The 22,810-nt window shown below is 44.6% G+C and overlaps 1 protein-coding gene across 4 annotated transcripts; it reads left to right on the plus strand.

Moving 5' to 3' along the window:
- Positions 1-8,734: 8,734 nt before the first annotated feature.
- On the plus strand, positions 8,735-22,505 carry ZBTB5 (zinc finger and BTB domain containing 5). Of its 4 annotated transcripts, XM_032306818.1 has the most exons (3): positions 8,935-9,011; positions 9,993-10,221; positions 17,758-22,505. In XM_032306818.1, the coding sequence occupies exon 3, from the start codon at positions 17,762-17,764 to the stop codon at positions 19,793-19,795; it is 2,034 nt and encodes a 677-aa protein (XP_032162709.1). In that variant the 5' UTR covers positions 8,935-9,011; positions 9,993-10,221; positions 17,758-17,761; the 3' UTR covers positions 19,796-22,505. The 4 variants fall into 4 exon arrangements, with proteins under 4 accessions (XP_032162708.1, XP_032162711.1, XP_032162709.1 ...); XM_032306817.1 differs by lacking the exons at positions 8,935-9,011; positions 9,993-10,221 and adding an exon at positions 8,735-8,837; XM_032306820.1 differs by lacking the exons at positions 8,935-9,011; positions 9,993-10,221 and adding an exon at positions 8,843-8,904.
- Positions 22,506-22,810: the final 305 nt, after the last annotated feature.

Below are 22,810 nucleotides of genomic sequence, written 5' to 3' on the forward strand. Positions count from 1 at the left end.
AGGAGAGTTGCTGGTGTAAGTCCGAAGGCCTGAGAACTAGGGAAACCAATGGTGGAACTTCAAGCCCAATAACCAGAGAAGATGAGATGTCCCAACTCACAGATAGAGCAAGAAAAAAATGGGAAAACTCCTTTCTCCACCTTTTGTCTATTCAGGACCTCAAAGGAATGGATCATCCTCACCTACATTGCTAAGGGCAGTCTACTTTACTGAGTCCACTAACTAAATTAAATGCTAATTAGAATGCTAATCTCATCCAGAAATACCATCATAAACAAACACAGAAATAGTGTTTAATCTAACTGGCACCTAGAAGCCAGTCAAGTTGACACATGAAACTGACCGTCACAGATGCTCCCTCCTTACTCTGCTCAGACTCTGATAACCCTCACCAGGGTGTCCCCCTGCCCAGATACCCTCCTCACTCTCTTAGGCTCAGACAGTTTGTACCAGGCCACACTTTCCACATGGATAACCTGCTCGTCTTGCTTGGGCTCTACCACCTCTGCTCTCGATCACTGCAGACTCCCATATTTCTCTGAGTGGAAAGCTACTTTGCTTGATCCCCTAAATGGCTTTTGGATTGAGTTGTTCCAGAAAAGAAAAGGAAAAAGGGGGAGGTGGGAAAGGAGCTTAATTGCCTAATTATTTACTTGTCTCCCCTACTGGAGACAGACTTACTTGAAGTTAACAATTAACAAGTTGGGAGTTAAGCAATAAACTCATTTATGGGTTGTTTTGTTTTAAAGATTTATTTATTTATCTGAGAGAGAAAGAGAGAGCACACAAGTGAGGGGGCAGGGAAAGGGAGAGAGAATCTCAAGTAAACTCTGTGCTGAGCACAGAGCCAGACATGGGGCTCAATCCCATGACCCTGAGATCAGGACACTGAGATCACAACCTCAGCCAAAACCAAGAATCAGATGCCCAACCAACTGTGTCACCCAGGCACCCTGATTTATGGTTTTCTTTACTGCTGCATCTCCAGCTCCTGGAGCAGTGCCTGGTACATAAGTAGATCCTCAATAAATGTTGAATGAATGAGTGACAGGGCAAGGAATGAATCTGAATCATCACTAATCCTAGGAACCTCGAGACTGGAGCTCCAAGATGCTTACTAATGGTGCTTAAATTAACTGGCATTGGATTTACACAGAGTAGATTCTCTCTAAATGTTGATTGGTGGCATGAAAATATTAACAGTTAAGTCAAAGTTAAAGGGTTACTTATAAGGAATCCACTGTAGTTGAGAGGTATCCTGCCCCCTCCTGATACAGGAACATACCTATGTATAGCCCTGCTACTCAAAGTGTGGCTCCTTGGCCAGCAGCAGCAATGTTATCTGGGAACTCATAAGCAGTGTGGAATCTCCAGCCCTACCAAATCTTCTGAGTCAGAATCTGCACTTAACAAGATCTCCGGGTGATTAGTGTGCACTGTTGTAAAAGACTATTTCCCTCTAAGGCATATCTTTACCAGTCAGATGAAGTCTGTGAAAGTCCTCAGAATTGGCTGCTTTTATCGCTAGGTAGAAGAATGAAGAAAGCACCCATGGATTGAGAGCAAAGACTCCTAGAATTACAGTTAAGAATTCAAAGTGACAGCACCTCTATTTGGGGAAGCAAAGTGTTAATGGCAGGGTGACTGGGAAGGGGACTGTAGTATGCCCCTATGTTGTTTAATTATTTAAAAATGATTCAAAACACGTGTACACCATATATGTATAAATGCATGTGTATATAACTGAGATGAGGCAGGGCGAAGGGAGCCCTACTCTGGCAGTGACCAAAATGTGAAAAACTACAAAAGCCCCTTCTAAATTAGAATCAGAGATAATCACAGGTGACATTTACCATAAAATGTTTGTTTATAAGCCTAGTTTGGAAATTCAGAGACTTCTGGAGTTCTCTCTTAGCTTCATTTTTCAGGCGGGGGAACCAATGTTTAGAAAGTAAGTAAAAGGGGCACCTGGGTGGCTCAGTGGGTTAAGGCCTCTGCCTTCAGCTCAGGTAGTGATCCCGGGGTCCTGGGATCGAGCCCCACATCGGGCTCTCTGCTCAGCAGGGAGCCTGCTTCCTCCTCTCTCTCTACCTGCCTTCCTGCCTACTTGTGATCTCTCTCTGTCAAATAAATAAATAAAATATTAAAAAAAAAAAAAAAGAAAGAAAGAAAGAAAGTAAGTAAAAGAATATTAAGGCCGGCGGCTGGGTGCGGTGGTCGTGGGAGGCTGTCTTTTCCTTGGGTGATATCTCCACCTGCTGGCCGTTCAGGATATGGCTACAGAGGACCTGAAAACGCTTGCCACAACTTACTGTGTTCTCTCTAGGTGATGAACTTTTTAAGCATAATATTGTCTTGTTTTTTGGGAGGTCTTCCTTTGGAAGGAGTCCTAGGATTTAAATTAATAGATACTAGAGCATGGGCATTTAAAAAAAATCCTTAAGACTGTTCTTGTGATGATGAGCAGTGGGTGTCATGTGAAGGTATTGAATCACTATATCGTACACCTGAAACTAATATAACGCTGTATGTTAACAATACTGGAATTTAAAGAAAAACCTTAAAAAAAATAAAGAAATGAAAAAAATTAAGAACATCAGAAATAATAAATGTTTTAATAAATGTAAAATATTACCTTCTTCATTTTATTCTTTTTTTTTTTTAAAGATTTTATTTATTTATTTGACAGAGAGAGATCACAAGTAGGCAGAGAGGCAGGCAGAGAGAGAGAGGAGGAAACAGGCTCCCTGCTGGACAGAGAGCCCGATGCGGGACTCCATCCCAGGACCCTGAGACCATGACCCGAGCCGAAGGCAGCGGCTCAACCCACTGAGCCACCCAGGCGCCCTTCATTTTATTCTTTAAGCTATAAATAATTAAGACAAAATTAAAAAAAAAATCCTTAATACACACTGTCAAATTTTCCTCCAATCATTTTTCAGATCTTTTAAAATCTTCATCAAGGCACTTTGGGAGATGATAATGAAAATACACCATTCTTGCCCTTAGGACTTAATTACCTAGGAGGAACACAAAAATGGAAAGAAAAGCATACTCAACGGTGGGTGCTATTAAAAGTCTTTGGAACTTCTCTTTCTAGTTCTGTCAGTTTTATTGCCTTTCTTATGAAGCTTTGTTCTTAGTATCATATTCATTCTTGTTATCTCTTTTTGATGAATTAACCCTTTCTTTTAAAAAAAGATTTTATTTATTTGACAGAGAGAGACACAGTGAGAGAGGGAACACAAGTAGGGGGAGTGGGAGTGGGAGAAACAGATTTCTTGCTGAGCAGAGAGCCCAATGCGGGGCTTGATCCCAGGACTCTGGGATCATGACCTGAGCCAAAGGCAGATGCTTAACGACTGAGCCACCCAGGCACCCCAAATTAACCCTTTTATCATTTGAATTGTCCTGCTTTATTTCTTATATCTTGTCCTAGAGTCCACTATAGCTGCATTAATATAATCATTCCAGCTTTACTATATTTAAAATCATTTATATAATCACAAATCATTAATATAATCACTATAAATATATAAATATAGTGATAATAAAAATCACATTTAAATTATATTTAAATATCATTAATATAATTTTAAATCATTAATATAATCACTCCAAAAAGATTTAAATTCTTTTTTAAAAAAGATTTTATTTATTTGAGAGAGAGAGAGAGAGCATGAGCTGGGGGAAGGGCAAAGAGAGGGAGAAACAGACTCCCCATTGAGCGTGGAGACCCATGTGGGGATCCACCCCAGGGCCCTCATATCAGGACCTGAGCTGAAGTCAGACACTTAACAGACTGAGCCACCCAGGCGCTGCCATCATAAACATTTCTAAGTGCACAGTTCAGTGGTATTAAACAATCATTACGGTGTGCAACCATCACCACCATCCACCTCCACAGCTCTTTTCATCTTGAAAAACTGAAACTCTATACCCATTGAACAGTAATTCTCCAACTGACTTTCCTCCCAAATCCTGGCAAACACCATTCTAACTTTTCATTTCTATTATTTTGACCATTCTAATTACCCCATATAAGTGGAATCAATCATACAGTATTTGTCTTCTTTTTTAAAGGTTTTTATTTATTTATTTGACACAGAGAGAGAGATCACAAGTAGGCAGAGAGGCAGGCAGAGAGAGAGGGGGAAGCAGGCTCCCAGCTGAGCAGAGAGCCTGATGTGGGGCTCAATCTCAGTACCCTGAGACCATGACCCAAGCCGAAGGCAGAGGCTCAACTCACTGAGCAACCCAGGCGCCCCAGTATTTGTCTTCTTGTAACAGTTCTATTTTGCTTAGCATAATGTTCTCCAGGTTCATCCATGTTGCAGCACAAGGAATTTCCTTCCTTTTCAAAGCCAAATAATATTCTATTGCATGTATATACCACATTTTGCTTATCTATTCATCCATTGGGCTCCTCTCATGATTTAGCTATTATGAATAATGCTGCTATGAATATGGGTATACAAATATCTCTGTAAGACAGTTTTCAGTCCTTTGGGGGTATATATCCAGAAGCAGAATTGCTGGAACATATGGTAATTCTATTTTTAATTTTCCAAGAACTGCACTACTGTTTTCCATATTGGCTGCAGCAATTTACCTTCTTACCAGTAGGGTGCAAGGGTTCCAGTTTTCCACATCCTCACATGTTATTTTTTATTTTTTGGACAGTAGCCAATGGGTATGGGTATGAAGTGGTATCTCATAGCATTGTTTTGCATTTCTCTAATAAGCAGAGATGTTGAGCATCTTTTCATGTGCTTATTGGCCATTTGTGTATCTTCTTTGGAGAAATGTTTATTGAAGTCTTTTGCCCACTTTCGAATTGTGTTTTTTGTTTTATTTTATTTTGGGTTGTTGAGTTTTACTTCTCTGTATTCCAGACATTAGTCCTTTATCAAATACATGATTTGCAAATATTTTCTCCCATTCTGTGGGATGCCTGTATATTCTGTTGATAGAGTGTTTAGTGCACCACATTTTTAAAATTTTCATTAAGATCAATTGTCTAATTTTTTGTTTTGTGGTCTGGGCCCCTGGTGTTATATCCAAAATATTGTTGACAAAATCCAAGGTCATGAGGCTTTTGTCCTATTCCTATGTTTTTCTATTGGTAGTTTTGCAGTTTTAGGTCTTATATTTAAGTCTTAGATCAATTTTGAGTTAATTTTTTTAAAGGCTTTACTTATTTATTTGACAGAGAGAACCAAGCTGAAGGCAGAGGCTTAATCCTCTGAGCCACCCAGGTGCCCCTGGACTTTTCTATTTCTTTGTGATTTAGTCTTGGCAGGTTTTGTGTTTCTAGGAATTTGTCCATTTCATCCAGGTTATCTCTCTCTGTTGCTCTTGCTCTATCTTGGATAAATAAAATCTTTAAAAATAATAATAAAATCTACTGAGACTTAACTTGTAGCCTAACAAATGTTCTATCCTGGAAAATGTCCCAGGTGCACTTGAGAAGAATGTGTGTGTGTGTGTTTGTTGGGTAGAGTGTTCTCTATTAGAGAACGTGTCTATTAGACATGGTTGATTAATTGTGTTAAGTCTTCTATTTCCTTACTTCTGTCTCACTGTCCTATCCATTATTGAGAAAGGGATACTGTAATCTTTAACTATTGTTGTAGAACTGTTTCTCCCTCCAATTTTGTCAGTTTTTGCTTCAAATCCCCTGGAAGTTGCTCCAGCTGGAGGGCTTGCAACAATGGAGGAGGGGGGTTATGGTACAACAACGGGTGCCCGTCTCTTCTTCTGCTCCTCTGTATCAAAAGCAGCAATCAGTGATGCCAAAGATTTGGAGGACAGAGTCCTCTTTTGCCCATCTTGGTTCCCACAAGCTGATGCAAGGGTCTCCAGGAACCAATGCACAGTGCCTGACATGTGACTGAGGGGAGAGGGGATGGGTAGCTTCTACTGTGCTAAGAGCCAAAACTGACCAAAATTGACTGCAATTTATCATCCAAGCCTTACCCTAGAGGTTGCCTTCAATAGATTCCAGAGTTCCAAAATAGTTACATCAGACAGATTCTGCAGTGCAATTACTGTGTGGGTGAGGAAACAGATTCTTGGTGCTTCCTTCCCTGTCATCTTCTCAGAATCCATTCTTCAAGTTCCTTTTTTTTTTCTTATAAAATAATGCATTATGAAATATATTTGTAATTGTTAGGGCTATAGCTGTCTTATAAATTTTTTCCAGAATTTTCATAGCTAATCTTCCTTATGAGTCTTCCCTTATGATCTCAGAATCAAGTGTCTACTTTCAAAAAGAATCTTGATACTTCCATTGAAAAAATTGTATCTTAATTTAAAAAATATATTGTCAATGATTTAAAAACCAGAACAACCTGAAATTCCTGGATTTCATAAATACTATTAAAATAATAAAGATTATTATAAAAATTAAATTAATACAGGGTGCCTGGGTCGCTCAGTCAGTTAAGCATCTGACTCTTGATTTCAGCTCAGGTCTTGATCTCAGGCTTGTGAGTTCGAGCCCATCACAGACCCCACTTAAAAAAAATTAAATCAGGGCCCATGGGTAGTGTCAGCCTGGGGCTCAGGTCTTGATCTAGGGGTCCTGGGATCAAGTCCTGCTCCCTGCTAAGCAGGGAGCCTGCTTCTCCCTCTCCCTCTGCAGCTCTCCCTGCCTGTGCTCTCTCATTGTCTCTGTGTGTGTCTAAAAAAATAAATAAATAAATCTTTAAAAAATTAAATTAATACAGAAGTATATAAGGACTAAGAATCAAACACTTAAACATTTCCTTATCACTCCCTCCTTCGCTGAGGTAACTACTGTGAACAGTTTGATTGAATCCTTGATACTTAGCCGTATCTTTACAAACTTTTATGTGTACCTCCACAGGCAGGTTTTTATTAATTTTGTTTTATATGTATTGGGATCATTAGAGATGAAGGAGCAATAATATGTATAGATCAATTTTCTGTAATCCTCTGTAGATGCATACTCAGATTGTTTTCTTTTTCCTTCTAGCAACAGCTGTGATCAAAAACCTCTTGTATATATTTCCACATTTGTATATTTCAGAATACATTTCTAGAAGGAATTGCTAGCTAAAAGGGAATGAACGCATATTTAAAATTTTGAGAGATACTACCAATTTTCAATTAGAACATCAATGATACTCCCACCAAAAACATAGCAGGGGCCTTTTCACGCTTTCCTAAATTATAAATACATAGATCTTTTTAATTTTTTCCAGTTTGTAAATCCGAGGTACCTAGCTCACAGCATTTTTGTAAGAATCCTGTATATGAAAAGACCTCTCACATGGCCTAGGTTATTGTCAGAATTCCATACATATAATTTTACTGCTCAATCTGCAGTAAAATACGTGTGGAGGCTCTAAAACCTCAGGCAATTTATCATCAGACTTCATTGAGGCCTTAAAGAAATAAATCCAAAGGGCAACTTTTCCAACCTATAAGGCCCGAATGGATGGATCGCCCATAATGGTACTTAGGTATTAAGTTCTTAAGAAATGGGGTGCTCCATTTTTAAAAGTCTCCCCCTACCCCCGCCCCACCCCACCCCGAAAAGAACCCAGCGGCGATCGCCAGCCTGCCTTTGTCTCCCGAGCCACGCACAGCTCCCGCCGGAAGGCCCCTCACGGGCTTGCTTCTCTCTTCACAGAGGAAGGAGGGCTTCCTCCCCGCCCAGGGCCCGGCGACTCCGGGACGCTGCTCGGGCTCTGCATCCGAGCTTGCCGGGGAGCTCGGGAGCCGCCCCGGAGCCGGCTCTCTTCTGACAGCGTCCCGCGTAAGTCCGCGCGAGCCTCGCACATCGGTTCTGGAGCCGGCAGGCGGATCCCACCTGCAGCACGGACTGCGGAGCGAAGGGACCCCCGCCGGACTCCTCGGGCACCCGCGGTGGGAGACGCCGCCGCCGGGACCGGACGTGGGGCGGGATTGCACCCAAGTGCTGTCAGACGGACCGTATTTTGGGGTCAGCGATTTTAGCCTGGATTTTGGCCTAATTCCACCACACAGCGTCTCGGGATTTTATTTTATTTTTCCCAAAGCCTGCGAGATGGGAGGGTATCGAGCCCCGGCCCGCTGCGGCTGTGGGCTTCGGGGAGCGAGCGGGCGGTCACGGAGCGGCCAGCCGCCGCGAGGGTGGGGAAATCCTTCAGGTCCAGCCAATGGTGGGACACACTCCCCGGCGGCCTGGCCTCCCGGCTCGCGCAGACCGCAGGCAGCCGCGACTGCGATTGGCACAATGAGGCGGAAAACCCGCTTACCTCAACCATAACGGCTCTCGATTGGCTGCAGCCCACGGTCTCTTTTCCACAGTCCAAACCTAGAGCCGCTTAGTGATAAATCCCGCCTTAAAAGGCGTTTGATAACAGTTTTACGTGTTGTAAGGCAAATGGTGATTGGTCACAGCGCTCACGGATTCGGTCGGTAGTAAACACAGCGAGCTCCTGGGGCCGTCGATTGGTCGGCGTTCCGGGGGGCCGAGTAAATTCCTCCGGATTCCGCGCGCCGGCTGGCTGCCCTTCTGCCCCGGCCCCGCCCCCGCCCCTTCTCATTGGCTGCAGCTCGGCCGGGGGCTGGAGGAATGGAGCGGCGTAGGCTCTTTCGCGGGCGTCACTTCCGTTTACTGTCGGCCGCCGCCGAGGTGTTCTCAGAGTGCGGCGGCGAACGGGCTGAAGGAGCTGAGGGACGAGAGGCGGGGTGGGCGGAAGGGGGAGGAAATCCCATCGCGGAGACGCCGGCCTGGACGTTCCCGCCTCCTCCGACTCTGTCAGGCCGGATCGGAGAAGGGTCACCGCCTCCTCCAGCGAGCAGGGGGGCGGAGCCCGGCTCAGGTGAGGCGACCCTGTCAGCACCGGCGGCGGTGGAGCGCGCGGGCGCGCTCACGTGGAGACCGTTGAGGTCCGGGAGAGCTAGGCGGGCGGCACGAGCCGGCTCGCTCCTAGGCGTCGGGGCGCGCGCGACGCGGACCGGTGACCCCCGCCTACCCTGCCGGTCTTTCTGAAGGGGTATTGTTACCCCTCGGAGCCGAGGGGCCAGGCGGGTGGGAGGCGGGTTCTTCTGCGCAGGCGTCCCCCAGGTCCCGACGCCAGGCTGTCTGCCGGGTGGGGCGGGGGCTCTTGCCCCCACGGAGACGCGGGCTGGCTGCGTTGGTTGCCGGGATGGGGTGGACAAGGCCCAGGACCTACAGGCCGGCGGGTTAACAGAGGATCTGCCGCCCAGCGGGATGGGGTCGGGTGGCTTCGTTGCCCTCTTCCTAGGTCTGTGAGCGTCGAGGTTTTCTTTCACCCGAGCGAGACCAAGGCGGTCTGGAATCGGGACCGGCGGTTGACCCTGCAGGGGTGGAGCTAGCCTTTTGGAATGCCCCAGCTTGTTATCTGAGAACTGAACTGTTTCTGGGCATTTATTGAATGTCCACTTTTTCCAGGCTTCGTGCTAGGAGCTGTGGGGGTTGGAGCGGTAAAAACAGCCGTTCCCCCTCTTCCCCTTGTTTGAAGGACGGATTTGGACGTAAATGTTAACATCGGGCAGTGAATTAAAGGGGAGGGGGGAAGGTCAGTCTTTTGCCTTACCAAAAAAAAAAAAAAAAAAAAAAAACAGGGAAAAAAAGGTTGTTATAAAGTCAGTCTGCATTCTGCTCTGGTGGAGAGTATTGTAAGGAACTTTCTCTATAGGAGACAAATCCTAAGTGTTTATTCGGAGAAAAATGTTTACGGAAAAGAACAGTAAAGTCTTGATCAGTAAGGAATGTGCTTCGGTTCTGGTTAATTTGAATGAATAGAAGGAACGCTTCGCCTTCAAAATTGGAGACAAAACTTTCCCCCTAATACACTCATATACTTTTTGGTTGTAGTACGTAGAAGATACTGGGATCTTTAGAGGTTGAAGAGACTGCTATGCGTTAGTCATTGATGATTTGTTATTCTTGTGCAGACTCTTGAGCCCTAGATCACTAAAATAGGTATGCTGGCCGCCTAGCTGTCCTCCAGAGCTTGCTTTCATTTGCTAATCCTGCGATTTCCGAGAGGAGGGTGTTTGGCAGCAAGCTAAAAGAGCCGAGGTGGGGGAAGAGACCAGTTGCGCAGAAAAAAAGAGTTTTTAGAGAATGGCTCCTAAACCAAGGGAAGGCCTGCTGCTATTGCTTTAACTCCAGCTGGAAATTCCAGCAAACTTGGGAAGACTGGCCTGGGCACCACTGCCAGCTTGGTGACCTGCCAGGTGAGACTAACTCGTTGGGGACCTGTTCTGGGCCTTTGTGTTTTGCTGAATAAATGAACCCAGACTTTTTAGAGTTCTGAAGTCTTGTTTTCGATGTGCTCCTTTTTGTTCTAAAAATTGTCAAAACGTAGTTAGCTGGGGATGCTGGCAAACTGTATTCTGGTTAATTGAGGTAGGTCTAGCAAAATTCTTAATGTGATAAGATTTGGAAGAAAAGCATCTAAAAATAGGTGTTTTCCTAAATTTAGAGATCAGTGCTCTCAAAAGAGACTTTGTTGAAATATTGTGACAAGAAGGTGAAGTCATTTTAAAAAATCACTTTGATAAAAAGATGCATCCGAATATTTTAATACTTAAAGTACTGAGCACTGAGGTACCTGGGTGGCTCGGATAAGTGCCCAACTTGATTTAGGCTCAGGTCATGATCTCAGACTAGGTGCAGTGAGATTGAGCCTGGGTGGGGTGGAGCCTGCTTAAGATTCTCTCTCTCCCTCTGCCTTTCCCTCCCCTAAAAAAATAATAATAAAATTAAAAATATTTAAAAAAATAAAGTAGTTAACATAAATTATATTGAATTGGAATTCTTCGGTGGGGGTGCAACTTAAAACTGTATTACGTAGAGTGAGATAAAGCTTGCTGTAGTGCCCACACAGTATCTTGAATTTTCCTGTTTCTCCTTGGAAAGGGAAAAAGAAAATTTAAGATATTGGGTCAGTGTTAGCTTTCAACTTGTATTTTTTAAATGTATATTTGTTGTGAACAAATACTTCTCTCCTCTGTCAGTTTTAAACATATTTCTCTTTTACTGTACTGAACATTTCTCAAATATGGACATTGAACAGTAGGAGCCAAATTTTGTTAGTGTAGCAGGTGGGCTGCAATGTAACACTACACTGCACCTTTTGTCTGAGTATGAAGTGAACTTCTCATATGCTAACAGACCAGCTGTTTCTGAGTGAACTGTGGCTCTTACAGTTGTTTTCATCATTTTCATCACTGAATAGTGGCTTTTCATCTCAAGGTCCAATTTGGGGGGGAGCCTTTCATTTGATTAGTTATACATATATATGCTAAAAGCTTTGATTTATCTTTCTGACAGCTCCAACAGATTAGGAATTGTGTTGGAGTACTGATTTTTTTGTACTGTAATAGGCATATTGTGCTGTACCCTGGAAGGAAGGCTCTATGCACGGCTTATATCAAGGAGCTGGGACTTGGGCTCCATCCATCTCTTTGAGGGTAGAGTATTTATGTAATTTACTTGGGATTTTTCTGCACAGGAGATTTGACACTTCTCTCCCATTTATTTTTGTAAGCAGTCTATATCAGTATGGATCTATGGATATTTATATATTGGGGTATAATCCAGTGCTATTTTATTTATCTTTTTGCTCACGTTGTTCCAGTTTTGGCCTTTGGGAGCGCTTCTTTTGGGTCCCATGTCCCTTTCAAATACTTCCATTTTCATGTTTGTTTGAAGCATCTCCTGAGTTTTTGACACTGTAAGATACTGCAGGCTTATCTTGTATATTTTCAGCCCCAGTACTAGAATCAGCCATTTCTCCAAAGAGCACTAACTCCTTTTGTTAGAAAATTGTTTTTGAATCCAAGATCTGGACACTAGGATTTTCAGTGGTATTGATTTACATTTCTTTGAAAATCTCTTCCATGTTTAGGTTAATAGAAGACAGGTGGATTCTCTTACCTGCTTTTGTATTCAATTTGTTGTGATACAGTCTTGATTAAAGTATACCAAAAAACACCCAGAGTCACACAAATATGTACTTGGAAAAGGGAAGAGTATTTTAGTAGCTTTTTCAAATAACTCTGGATGTTTTGGTACTGTAACAGAGCTTAGCAAATGGTATTTTCTTAAGTGCTTGGTTAGTAGCAGTGTGTAATCTGAAACCATGTCAACAAACTTTTTGTATTCTGTTACATTGAAATACATTAGTTTGTATCTTGCACTTGGAATTTTTTTAATCCATAACTTATTTTTTAACATCACACTTTATAACATTGGTCATTTGGAACATACTCATTCACTGGCTTATGCAGATCTTCCAAATGTTGATGCATTTATAATATAAAAAAAAATCACCTTCTGTTAATATCACCAGTGATCTCACTGGGTTTGAGCACTGGGAAACTGGGAAACTCTCAGTGACATAAATTTTCCAAAATTCCAATTTTTACCTGAAAGCTGAAATTTTATCATAGGCAACAAATACTATAATGTATTATTATATATATAATAAAATGCAAGTTGTTTTCCTTGAAATGACAAGCTAATTTCATTCCTCCTTAAAGAATGTCTGGCAAATACCCAAGTCTAAATGTCTAAATAACCATAATTTATCGTTCTTCTTCCAAGTTATAATGGTGCTCCATTAAAAAGGCAATTAGTTTAGCTTACAACTCAGAAACTGCACAAGGACTTTTCCCTGCATTGCATTTTAGTGTGCAACGCAATTACTTCGCGTGTACTTTCCCTTTCATCTCACATAATGTTAAAAAAGACACGTATTCGAGAACTGAAACAATACGAAGGGAAGGGGAGATTTGGTTCCCTGTAGCGTAAGCATTCTTGTAGAAGTGGCTGTGGCCACACGCAGAGACAGCATTCTGGCCAGATTGTTCCTGCTGCGCAGTTCAAGCTCAGGTGTCCAGTCTTGCCATCAGTTCTTTCAGCAGCTTACTGTTATGCTTAGGTTAGCTAGAAACTGTTGTTGCAACCAAGAACCCTGATTCTTATTGTGCTCAAGCCATCAAAAATGGAATTTAAACAAATTTTTTTTACAAAAGTTACCTGAAAAGTGATGGTAGTCTTCAGTTGAAAGTTATATGCCTCTTTGTTAACTTTTCCGACAACATGTGGTGATTGTTAGTATCAGTTATGAGCATTTGCTATCCAATACCTGCCTTTCTAGCCTTACCTGCTCTCCAGCCAGAACAGATGCGCTGCCTCCCCCACCTCAAACCTCTACCCACTTTTGCCTCCGTTTGGAATGTATTTTATAGCTCCTTTTATCCAAGTGCAAACTTGTACCCAGTTCTGTTGTCAGGGCCACCAAGAAGCTGGAAATAACGTCTGCCTTCTCTGAGCCACTGAGCACACTTCAACTCAGGTGGCACTTAGTGCTCTCCACTTGGTAATAGTTATTGGTAGGTGTCCTGTTTCCAGTAAGCACCCGTGACAGGACTATGCTATATCAGTCTCTGTTCCATAGCACTTAACCTTGAGCAAAGCAAGCACTTCCAAACATGGAATGAATGAATTTATATACCAGTTACACAAGCATCTTCATGGGCTGCTGTGATCTCTAGAGTTGTGTAGCGCCTCCAGTACAGGGCTCCCAAGTTGCTGGGCTTTTCTCCTTTAGTGGGTCAGCTGTCGCCCTTTTTTTGCAGCTGTCAACGCGGAGCCGCCTCTTGCCCTCGTTCTGGAATTGCTGTTGCTCATCTTTAATCAGTTAGGAAACTAGAAAAACTTGAATTTTTTTTGTTTCTAAGACAAAAGACTATGTAAACGCTTGAGGGGCTTTCCTATGAGGAACTCTTTATACGTAGACTTTGATCTTTATTTTGGATATTCAGAGACTTTCTGAGTTTTGGCTGATTTTAGAGTAGTTGGGACGCTCAGGAAAATGACTGTTGGGCAATATGGTGTTGTCGTTCATCATTATACAGTCCGCGCTCGTTCAGTAAATAATTTAATGAGCTGCGTATCAGACACTTTGCAGGGGGAGAGACAAAATGCAATCCCTGCCCTCAAAAAGCTGTTTTAGTAGAAACAGCATTTGAGTTTGCACTAGGATTGTAAGTAGGGCACTAAAACATTTCCTTATTCAAACAGAATCATGAAGTTCTAGGTCAGCTAATCGTCAGGAATTTTGAACTGGAAAACAAGGTGGCAGAGCAGGGAGAGTTGGAGGGTAGGGGAGATGGTAAGGGATCGGGCTCTGGCTTGAGTTCATGCTTTTTAGTCCTTGATACAGTCCCTTTTCCCTAGACCTGATCTGTCCAGTTTCTGAGCCAGCCCTGACAGAACGGCAACAGAGATGATAAAATGAGTCAGTGCTGACAGATCGAGTTCTGGGGTTGACGCTGGCACCTATGTGCCCACCTAGTCCTGGCCATTCCCTACTTCCACTTAGTCAAATCAGAACAATGGGCAAACGTTCCAGGACTCCAGGACTTGGAGCTCTGTCAGAAATCCTAGACTGCTTGTCTGGGACCTTGCCTAGTTTTGCTCGCTTACACTTATTTCTGTTTATATCATCTCTAAAAGTGGAGGAAAAGTTCTTTTTGGTTATTCTTTTCTGCTAGGGTCTTATCTAGATTAGGGATATTGAATGTTAAGAATCCCTTAGACTGTTAAGACACTTCCTGCAGGTGGCAACTTTGCAGGGCCTGCCTGGCATACAGGCAGCAAATCACTCGATACGGTATTAGATGGTATTTGAGTATACCTTTCCTTACCAAGTCAGTATATTATTGAAAAGCATGTGGATAAATCAATATATAAGTCAAATAGTTTAAAATGTGCTATTAATTGGTTTATTCTCCTCAAACACAAATGAACTTTTTTATTAGTCTAAGTAAAGCATTATTAGGAAAGTAAATCTATTGAGAAAACAGTCACCTCTTGATTATTCATGTTAATAAAATGAGAGTGGGATAAGTGTATTTTCTTAATTATATTTAGTTTGGAAATTACTAAAAATCTGTTCCTGCAGATAACAAATATTGTAGTGTATATTTGCTATGAGTCAGACATATACAAATTGGCAGATTACTTGCTGTATCTCTTCCAACTCTATAGACTCAGATTGTCACATTTTGAAATCTTTTAGAGAGACCTGAAGCTTTTTTCCTTGGCATGAAGGCTTCAGACAATAGCCCTTGGTAAAGCACATATTTCCAGCTCGAGCTCTTTTTTTTATGGCTTTTACACTGGACCTCTGAGTTGGCTACATATGCTTGGGAGTTTTGAATAACCATGATCTTGATTCACGATTCTCTTCCATCAGAGCTGAAAGTAACACATTTTATATCTCCCAAACTAACAGAATTTTTTTTTTAATACCCCTTCTAGATCCACAAAGGTTTTAAGATAGCCATGTTACTTAGGTTTTTCTGAAATTGTTTTAAACCTTATGTTTGTCTTGACCAGGTTAAGATAAAAGGGGAATTCACTGGCTCATGAAATAGGAAATCCTAGGGTGATGGCACTTACAGTCATGGCTGGATCCCAGGGTCTTGCTGTCATCAGGACATTGTTTTGGGGGTATTGCTTTCTTTTGTATTGGCTTCCTTTTTAGACAGGCAACGTGGCCACCATCAGTGCTAGACTCACATTTATCTTGTAACTTGCAAGCTGGGTGAAGAGAGTCCCAGGGCAGATGCTTGTTGGCATGGCTGGGGTCACATACCCATCTCTAAAATAATCACCGGAGTCATGGGGCCAGATCTCCCTGGATTATTTGTTCACTCCTGAAACTCAGAGGTTCAGGGCAGTCTGGTCTGCACCACAAGCACTAAAAATGGGTGAGAAGTGATTTCCCCCAAAGACCTAGTAGGCTGACCGTCCCCCACCCACAAGAAAAAGTGTCCCTTGGAGGTAGTATTTAAAGTTTTTGCCTCTTTATCTGTGAGGAAGCATTAACAAGCTTCACGTTACTGTAGTCACTTGGTGCTGTGTAACAGCTTACTTCCATTCAGCGTTCCATGGCTTGAGACAAAAATCATTTTATTACTACCTTGAACAGTTCTAGGGGTTGCCTGGGCTCAGCTAGATGACTCTCTCTTAGGGTCTGTCATGGGGTTGAAGTCAGACCGTGACTGGGGTTGAAGTCACCTTGAAGGCACACTCCTGCCTGGGAGTGAGTGCCAGCTGTCACCCAGGCTTCAGCTAGGCTTCCTCGCGGCATGGGCGGCTGAGTTCCAAGAGCAAGCCAGAAAGAGCAGACAAAAGCTCTGTTGCCTTTTACGACCCAGCTCACAAGTCAGTGGGAATGGAAGAAAAACACTGTAATTTCTGCCGTGGTCCTAGATTTGTCTGGCTTCAAGGCGAATGAACACGGACCCCACCTCTGGATGAGAGGAGTGCCAGTGTCACACTGCAAGAAAGCATGCTGATGGGTGATCTTAGTATGGCCAGGCCTCTTGGAAAGTACAGTCTGCTTTACACATTGCCTTATTTCAAGCGACTAGTTTTTATAAAGAACATGAAACATGAATCAGGTGTGGGTTGTCCTTTATACTGACCAGATCACTTTGTTGCCTAGTGTCTCATGTAGGCTCTCTGTCTTTCTCCTTTTCTGATAGCAGTCTCATTTCCCGTTTGTGAATTATCTCAACCCACTTTATGCATAATCATGTTAGGTGGATAAATCAGCCACTAGCCTGTCAATAGAGAAGAATAGAAAAACAGAAAAAACAAAACAAAACCCTTCTTTGCTTCCCTAAAACAGTCGTGGGGATGCAGGTAGGTCCCTAAGCCCAGCACATAAGAGCTCTCCTAGAGCTTCCAGTAGGTTGTTTCTTTATTAGATTTCCAGCCAGTCCTTCTGTCTTGGCCCCACCTTTAGTCTGCTTCCCCTGGCACCCCTGCAGCCAATTCCTGAGCCTTTGGGTGGGAGGGGGCTTCTATGTAAGTCAGGTGGTTTTTCTCCACTGCCAGGTTTGCATTTAGCTCTCTGGGTATGCTGAGTCAGTTCGGACTCATTCCTTTACCTGGTCACCTGCTACCAAAATGCTACTGTTGCTCTTCCTTGTGGGATTGTATCTTTGAAAAAACAGCAAATCCAAAAACTTTAGTCTCCTTTTAATGAGGGCAAATGCATGTGTGCAATCTACCGTCCTCTGTAACTGGAAACCTTATCCACTAATACTGATCTGCCCCTCTCACTCTTAAGGTCGCTAGAAGACTGGAATTTCATGGAGGTTATTCACTGTCCTTAGGGAGTGCAGAATTGTAATTCACGTCCATAGGATAGCCATTGCACCACTTACACTTTGGTCTTTTCTAACATGGGTCCCTAAGTGTTAAAAGTGGGTCCTGCGAAGAGTGAAGGGGAGCCTGTAAACAGCCAGTAGCTGATACCATGTGTCTTCTTGCTTCCGGGCTTGTTAGCTGAATTGGCATTTGTTCCTTATTTGACAGGTTTTTAGTCTGTGTGCCATCATGAGAAATATCAAAAGATTTAAAAGGTCCAAGCTTGGGCGCCTGGGTGGCTCAGTGGGTTAAGCCTCTGCCTCCGGCTCAGGTCATGATTTCAGGGTCCTGGGATCGAATCCCACATCGGGCTCTCTGCTTGGCAGGGAGCCTGCTTCCTCCTCTCTCTCTCTGCCTGCCTCTCTGCCTACTTGTGATCTCGCTCTGTCAAATAAATAAAATCTTTAAAAAAAAAAAAAAAAAAAAAAGGTCCAAGCTTGGCTGTCCACGTCTCTTTTCATCACATCCTCTGTGCTCTGAATTTGGCTTCAGCTTTTCTAAGGTCTTAATGCTTTCTTTCTTTGTTCTTTCTATAGGATCATGGATTTTCCTGGACACTTTGAACAGATCTTCCAGCAGCTGAACTACCAGAGACTTCACGGGCAGCTCTGTGATTGTGTCATTGTCGTGGGGAACAGACATTTTAAAGCCCACCGCTCGGTACTGGCGGCATGCAGCACGCATTTCCGAGCCCTCTTCTCAGTGGCAGAGGGAGATCAGACCATGAACATGATCCAGCTGGACAGCGAGGTAGTGACAGCGGAGGCCTTTGCCGCACTGATTGACATGATGTACACTTCCACGCTCATGCTGGGGGAGAGCAATGTTATGGATGTCTTATTGGCAGCCTCTCACCTGCATTTGAACTCTGTTGTTAAGGCATGTAAACATTACTTAACGACAAGGACGCTGCCCATGTCTCCCCCCAGCGAGCGCGTCCAGGAGCAGAGTGCCCGCATGCAGCGCTCCTTTATGCTGCAGCAGCTGGGGCTAAGCATCGTGAGCTCAGCCCTCAATTCCAGCCAGAGTGGTGAGGAGCAGCCGGCCCCAATGAGCTCCTCACTGCGCAGTAACCTGGACCAACGGACGCCCTTCCCCATGAGACGCCTTCATAAGCGCAAGCAGTCCGCAGAGGAGCGGGCCAGGCAGCGCCTCCGGCCTGCCATGGATGAGTCTTCCATTGCTGACGTCACGCCAGAGAATGGGCCATCAGGGGTTCACTCTCGGGAGGAGTTCTTTTCACCCGATTCCCTGAAAATCGTGGACAACCCTAAGGCTGACGGAATGGCCGACAACCAGGAAGACAGTGCCATCATGTTTGACCAGTCTTTTGGTGCTCAAGAAGACGCCCAGGTGCCCAGCCAGTCCGACAATACTGCTGGCAACATGGCCCAGTTGTCCATGGCCTCTCGTGCAACTCAGGTTGAGACTAGTTTTGAGCAGGAAGCTGCCACCGAGAAAAGTGGTTTTCAATGTGAAAATCCTGAGGTTGGCCTTGGAGAGAAGGAGCACATGAGAGTGGTGGTTAAGTCTGAGCCCCTGAGCTCTCCTGAGCCTCAGGATGAAGTGAGCGATGTGACCTCACAAGCAGAAGGCAGCGAATCCGTGGAAGTGGAAGGGGTTGTGGTCAGTGCCGAGAAGATAGACCTCAGCCCTGAAAGTAGCGATCGGAGTTTTTCAGATCCCCAGTCTAGCACGGACAGGGTAGGTGACATCCATATTTTGGAAGTCACGAATAACCTGGAGCATAAATCCACTTTCAGCATTTCAAATTTTCTTAACAAGAGCAGAGGGAGTAACTTTAGTGCAAGTCAGAACAATGATGATAATATCCCAAACACTACTAGTGACTGTAGGCTGGAGGGGGAGGCCCCTTATCTGTTGAGTCCAGAAGCTGGGCCTGCGGGCGGGCCCTCTTCGGCCCCTGGCTCTCACGTGGAGAACCCGTTCAGCGAGCCTGCAGACTCCCATTTCGTCAGGCCTATGCAAGAAGTGATGGGCCTGCCCTGCGTGCAGACCTCAGGCTACCAAGGAGGAGAACAGTTTGGGATGGACTTTTCCAGGTCTGGTTTGGGTCTCCACTCCTCCTTCTCCAGGGTCATGATGGGCTCCCCGAGAGGAGGAGCCAGTAACTTTCCATACTACCGACGCATAGCTCCCAAAATGCCAGTCGTAACGTCTGTCAGGAGCTCGCAGATCCCAGAAAACTCAGCCAGTTCCCAGCTAATGATGAACGCGGCCACATCCTCCTTTGAAAATGGCCATCCTTCGCAGCCTGGCCCTCCACAGTTGACCAGGGCATCCGCCGATGTCCTGTCTAAGTGCAAGAAGGCCTTGTCAGAGCACAACGTCTTGGTTGTAGAGGGCGCTCGCAAGTACGCCTGCAAAATCTGCTGCAAGACTTTTCTGACCCTGACGGATTGCAAGAAGCACATCCGAGTTCACACAGGGGAAAAGCCCTACGCCTGCCTCAAGTGCGGCAAGAGGTTCAGTCAGTCCAGCCACCTGTATAAACACTCAAAGACCACGTGTCTGCGCTGGCAGAGCAGCAACCTCCCCAGCACTTTGCTCTAACCCCGACCCCTTGATGTCGGGCCGGTGCCTGTTGTCCGACTAAAGCGGATGGCTCTTCTGGTTGGTGGTGAACGCCATTGGGTTTGAGGCTTCCAGCCCCCCGACGGCTCGTGCAAATTCCGGTGACTAGTAAGTGGAGAATTCACATGCAGAGCACTTGTGCCGCTGCTGCTTCTCGGAACGAGATGCAGGCTTTTGGAGGGACGTGATCCCTGAAACCGAGTTCTTCCTTAGGGCTGAGTAAAGCAGTCAGAAAGTAGTTTGTAATTCATGGCGTTAAAAATGGCACATTTAAAAAATTAAAAATGGAAGTGCAAAAAAATTTTTTTAGCAATTTTTGTAAAACTCTGAAGCATTAAGTAACTTTCCTATATCCTCTGAAGGGAATATTATATACCTGTACAGCGATGCAGAACGCACTTACGTGTAACCAGTGGCGAGCTTGTGCCTGTCTGAAAGGAAGGCCCTTGAGGACATGCCTGTCCGCCACGTATGCTTTAAAGTGTATCATGAGCTAGGCGTAGGCCTCAGTACTGTATTTTTAATTTTCGTCTCCACTGCAGTCACAGGCACTGCACTTTGATGGTGCTGACACTGGGTCCAGAGCGTGCATTCTCTGGACTGTTAGGTGTACATACTTTTGAAAACACTACTGCTGGCTAGATGTTTTAATAGTTTTTCCTGGTTTTAAAAACACAGTTGTAAATTGAGTATGGACTGTAGGGAGTGGCAAGTAAGGTGTTGTTTCTGTATGTGCTGTTTTAGCGGTATTTTACCCAACTTCTATTACATATGTTACAGTTCCATGTTTGGAAGTCAGAGAAGAGCTAGTGTTTGTCTTTGTTCTAATAATGTGGAGTCCTGTTTTGTGGGATCTTTTCATGGTGCATTCACCCTTCGCTGCGTCCAGGCTTTGGGGTCCCGTCCAGCCTGACACATCTCACCTGCAACAGGCCCGCTCTCTGCTTTGCTTCTCCGCGCTCCCTGCCCCACGTGGCATTCTTGTCCAGGCCTGCATTAACTGTTTCTATTGCAAACTAACCAAAAATGATGCTAATCTCTTTCCACGGTGGGTTTATCACTTTTATATACTGTAGTCTTAAAGTCTAGACCCTGAGCTTTTATCATTGTTGCCCCAACCTAAGACCGAGAATGTTTCAAATTGTTTAAAATCCAAACATAGTAGTGTTATTCCCAGATAAATATTTTCCAGACTTTATAAGAAAGTTTGGGAGCCTAGAGCATGGAAGTCACCGAGTAGCACCCGAGATGGAGGACACAGTTGGGCTGCTGCCCGGGGCCTCCGTGGGTTCCGCTGCCTTGCTTCTCAGGGCTGCCAGTGGCACCTGTGCAAAGCCCAGCCCGGGCTTGTGTGCATCCGGGGGTCTCTGGAGAGCTCACGGATTCCGCTTAATTCATGCGAACTTGAGTTCATGCTTTACACAGCTCTTTCAGACACACCAAACCACTGTGCGTAATCAAAAGAAGTCCTTCGGTTCTTACTTAGAACTGTTTAGAAAGCAAAATACGTGTAGCCCAAAACAATCAGCATGTGTTTTCTTCCCTTAATCTAGTGTGTGCATTTACACATCTCTCTGTGGATAAATTCACATTGTTCATAGTCAGGCTTAGCATCTCCTGCGAACGGATTCCCAGGGAGGAAAGCCAAAAAGGAAACTTCTGTGATTCCTCTCCTTTCCAGCAGACGTGGGAAAGAGACTGCTGGAGGATAACAGGATCACGTGTGAAATGCAGTTGTGCGTGCGGCTGTTGTTAGAGTCGTGTTCTCATTGGATGTGGGGGGGTTCCTTATCCACACCTATACTAGATGTGGGGACCAGCGTCTTATGGGAAGATTAACCTTGGGAGGCAGGTGGGTCAAAGTGGAACACAAGAGAGTCCCTGCCTGGGCCTGGGGAGAGGAGCCAGTGGCAGCGGGACGAGCAGGGGTACTCTCCTTCCTTCCCTTCCATCTTGGCGGGGAGAGGCCAGGCAGCTGCGCCTCACCTCAGTTCAGCCTCAGTGGTCCTGGCTTTCGGGACTGTCTCTGATACAGCGCCTGGAGCCCCGTCTCTCCACTGCTAGATGGAGTCTGGAATCTCTCATCTACCTCTTAGTTGATCGGTCTCTACATGTGAGAAGCAAGCTTTTGGGCCAGTGTCCTCATACATGCTATAAAACTTAAAAATAATTCAGAGGTTCCCTGCAAAACCAGTCTCAGGGTTCCTGTGATCCATAGTTTCTACCTGAATTAGAACTGGTTTTGGGTACCTGAATTTTGATTGGTTAGCCTTAATTATAGCCTGGCATGGTCATTTCTGGTGGGCAAGTCACAAGGTTCTATCAGGGCACCCAAGTCAGTGGTGCTATGCTGGTCAAAATTCGAGATTTTGAAATAAAAAATTTGTCACATTCATGCCTCTAACTAACTACGTGTTTTTTCTTTGCTTAAGTTATTAAGGTTGAAAGAAAAAAGGGAAGTATGGCTTTCTCCCCTAATTCTGCTTTGACCAGTACTTTTTAAAAAAAACCAAACCTCCTCCAAAATAGTCTTAATGGTGTCCATCACAATTATTGTCACTGCCCTCAATTCAGTCCCTCTGCTCTCCCTGCACTCTGTCTTTGGGCCGAAGCCACGGGTGTTCTCAGCACACCCAGTCCTCCTCTTGGACAGCCTGCTTCACCCTGCGCTTTCTGCTGCTCCCATACCTGCCTGCCGGGGTGAAAGCTCCATCTGCCGGCGGGGCTTGGCCAGGGGGAGGAGCCGGAACCTGAATCCCTCGGCAGGAGCAGGGCTCTGGCCATGCAGGAGGCCTGGCCTCAGGAGGAGTAAAGCAGTAAGCCAGGTGGTGATCTGAACAAGGGCATCCACCTGGGGGCAGGGGCGGAGGGGATGGACAAAGAGAGCAAAGTGTGAAGGTGCTGAAACGGGTTTTAAATAAAAATTAAACTCACCTACTGCCAATTATTCTTGGCCAAAACAGTAAGAGTACTGTGACCTTACCTGGTTCTCTT

The sequence above is a fragment of the Mustela erminea genome, chromosome 12, assembly GCF_009829155.1.
Source record: "Mustela erminea isolate mMusErm1 chromosome 12, mMusErm1.Pri, whole genome shotgun sequence".
Classification (NCBI taxonomy): domain Eukaryota; kingdom Metazoa; phylum Chordata; class Mammalia; order Carnivora; family Mustelidae; genus Mustela; species Mustela erminea.

What these genes read in the sequence shown, in the direction of transcription:
- ZBTB5 (XM_032306817.1), top strand. Translation starts at nt 17,762, where the DNA reads ATGGATTTTCCTGGACACTTTGAACAGATCTTCCAGCAGCTGAACTAC.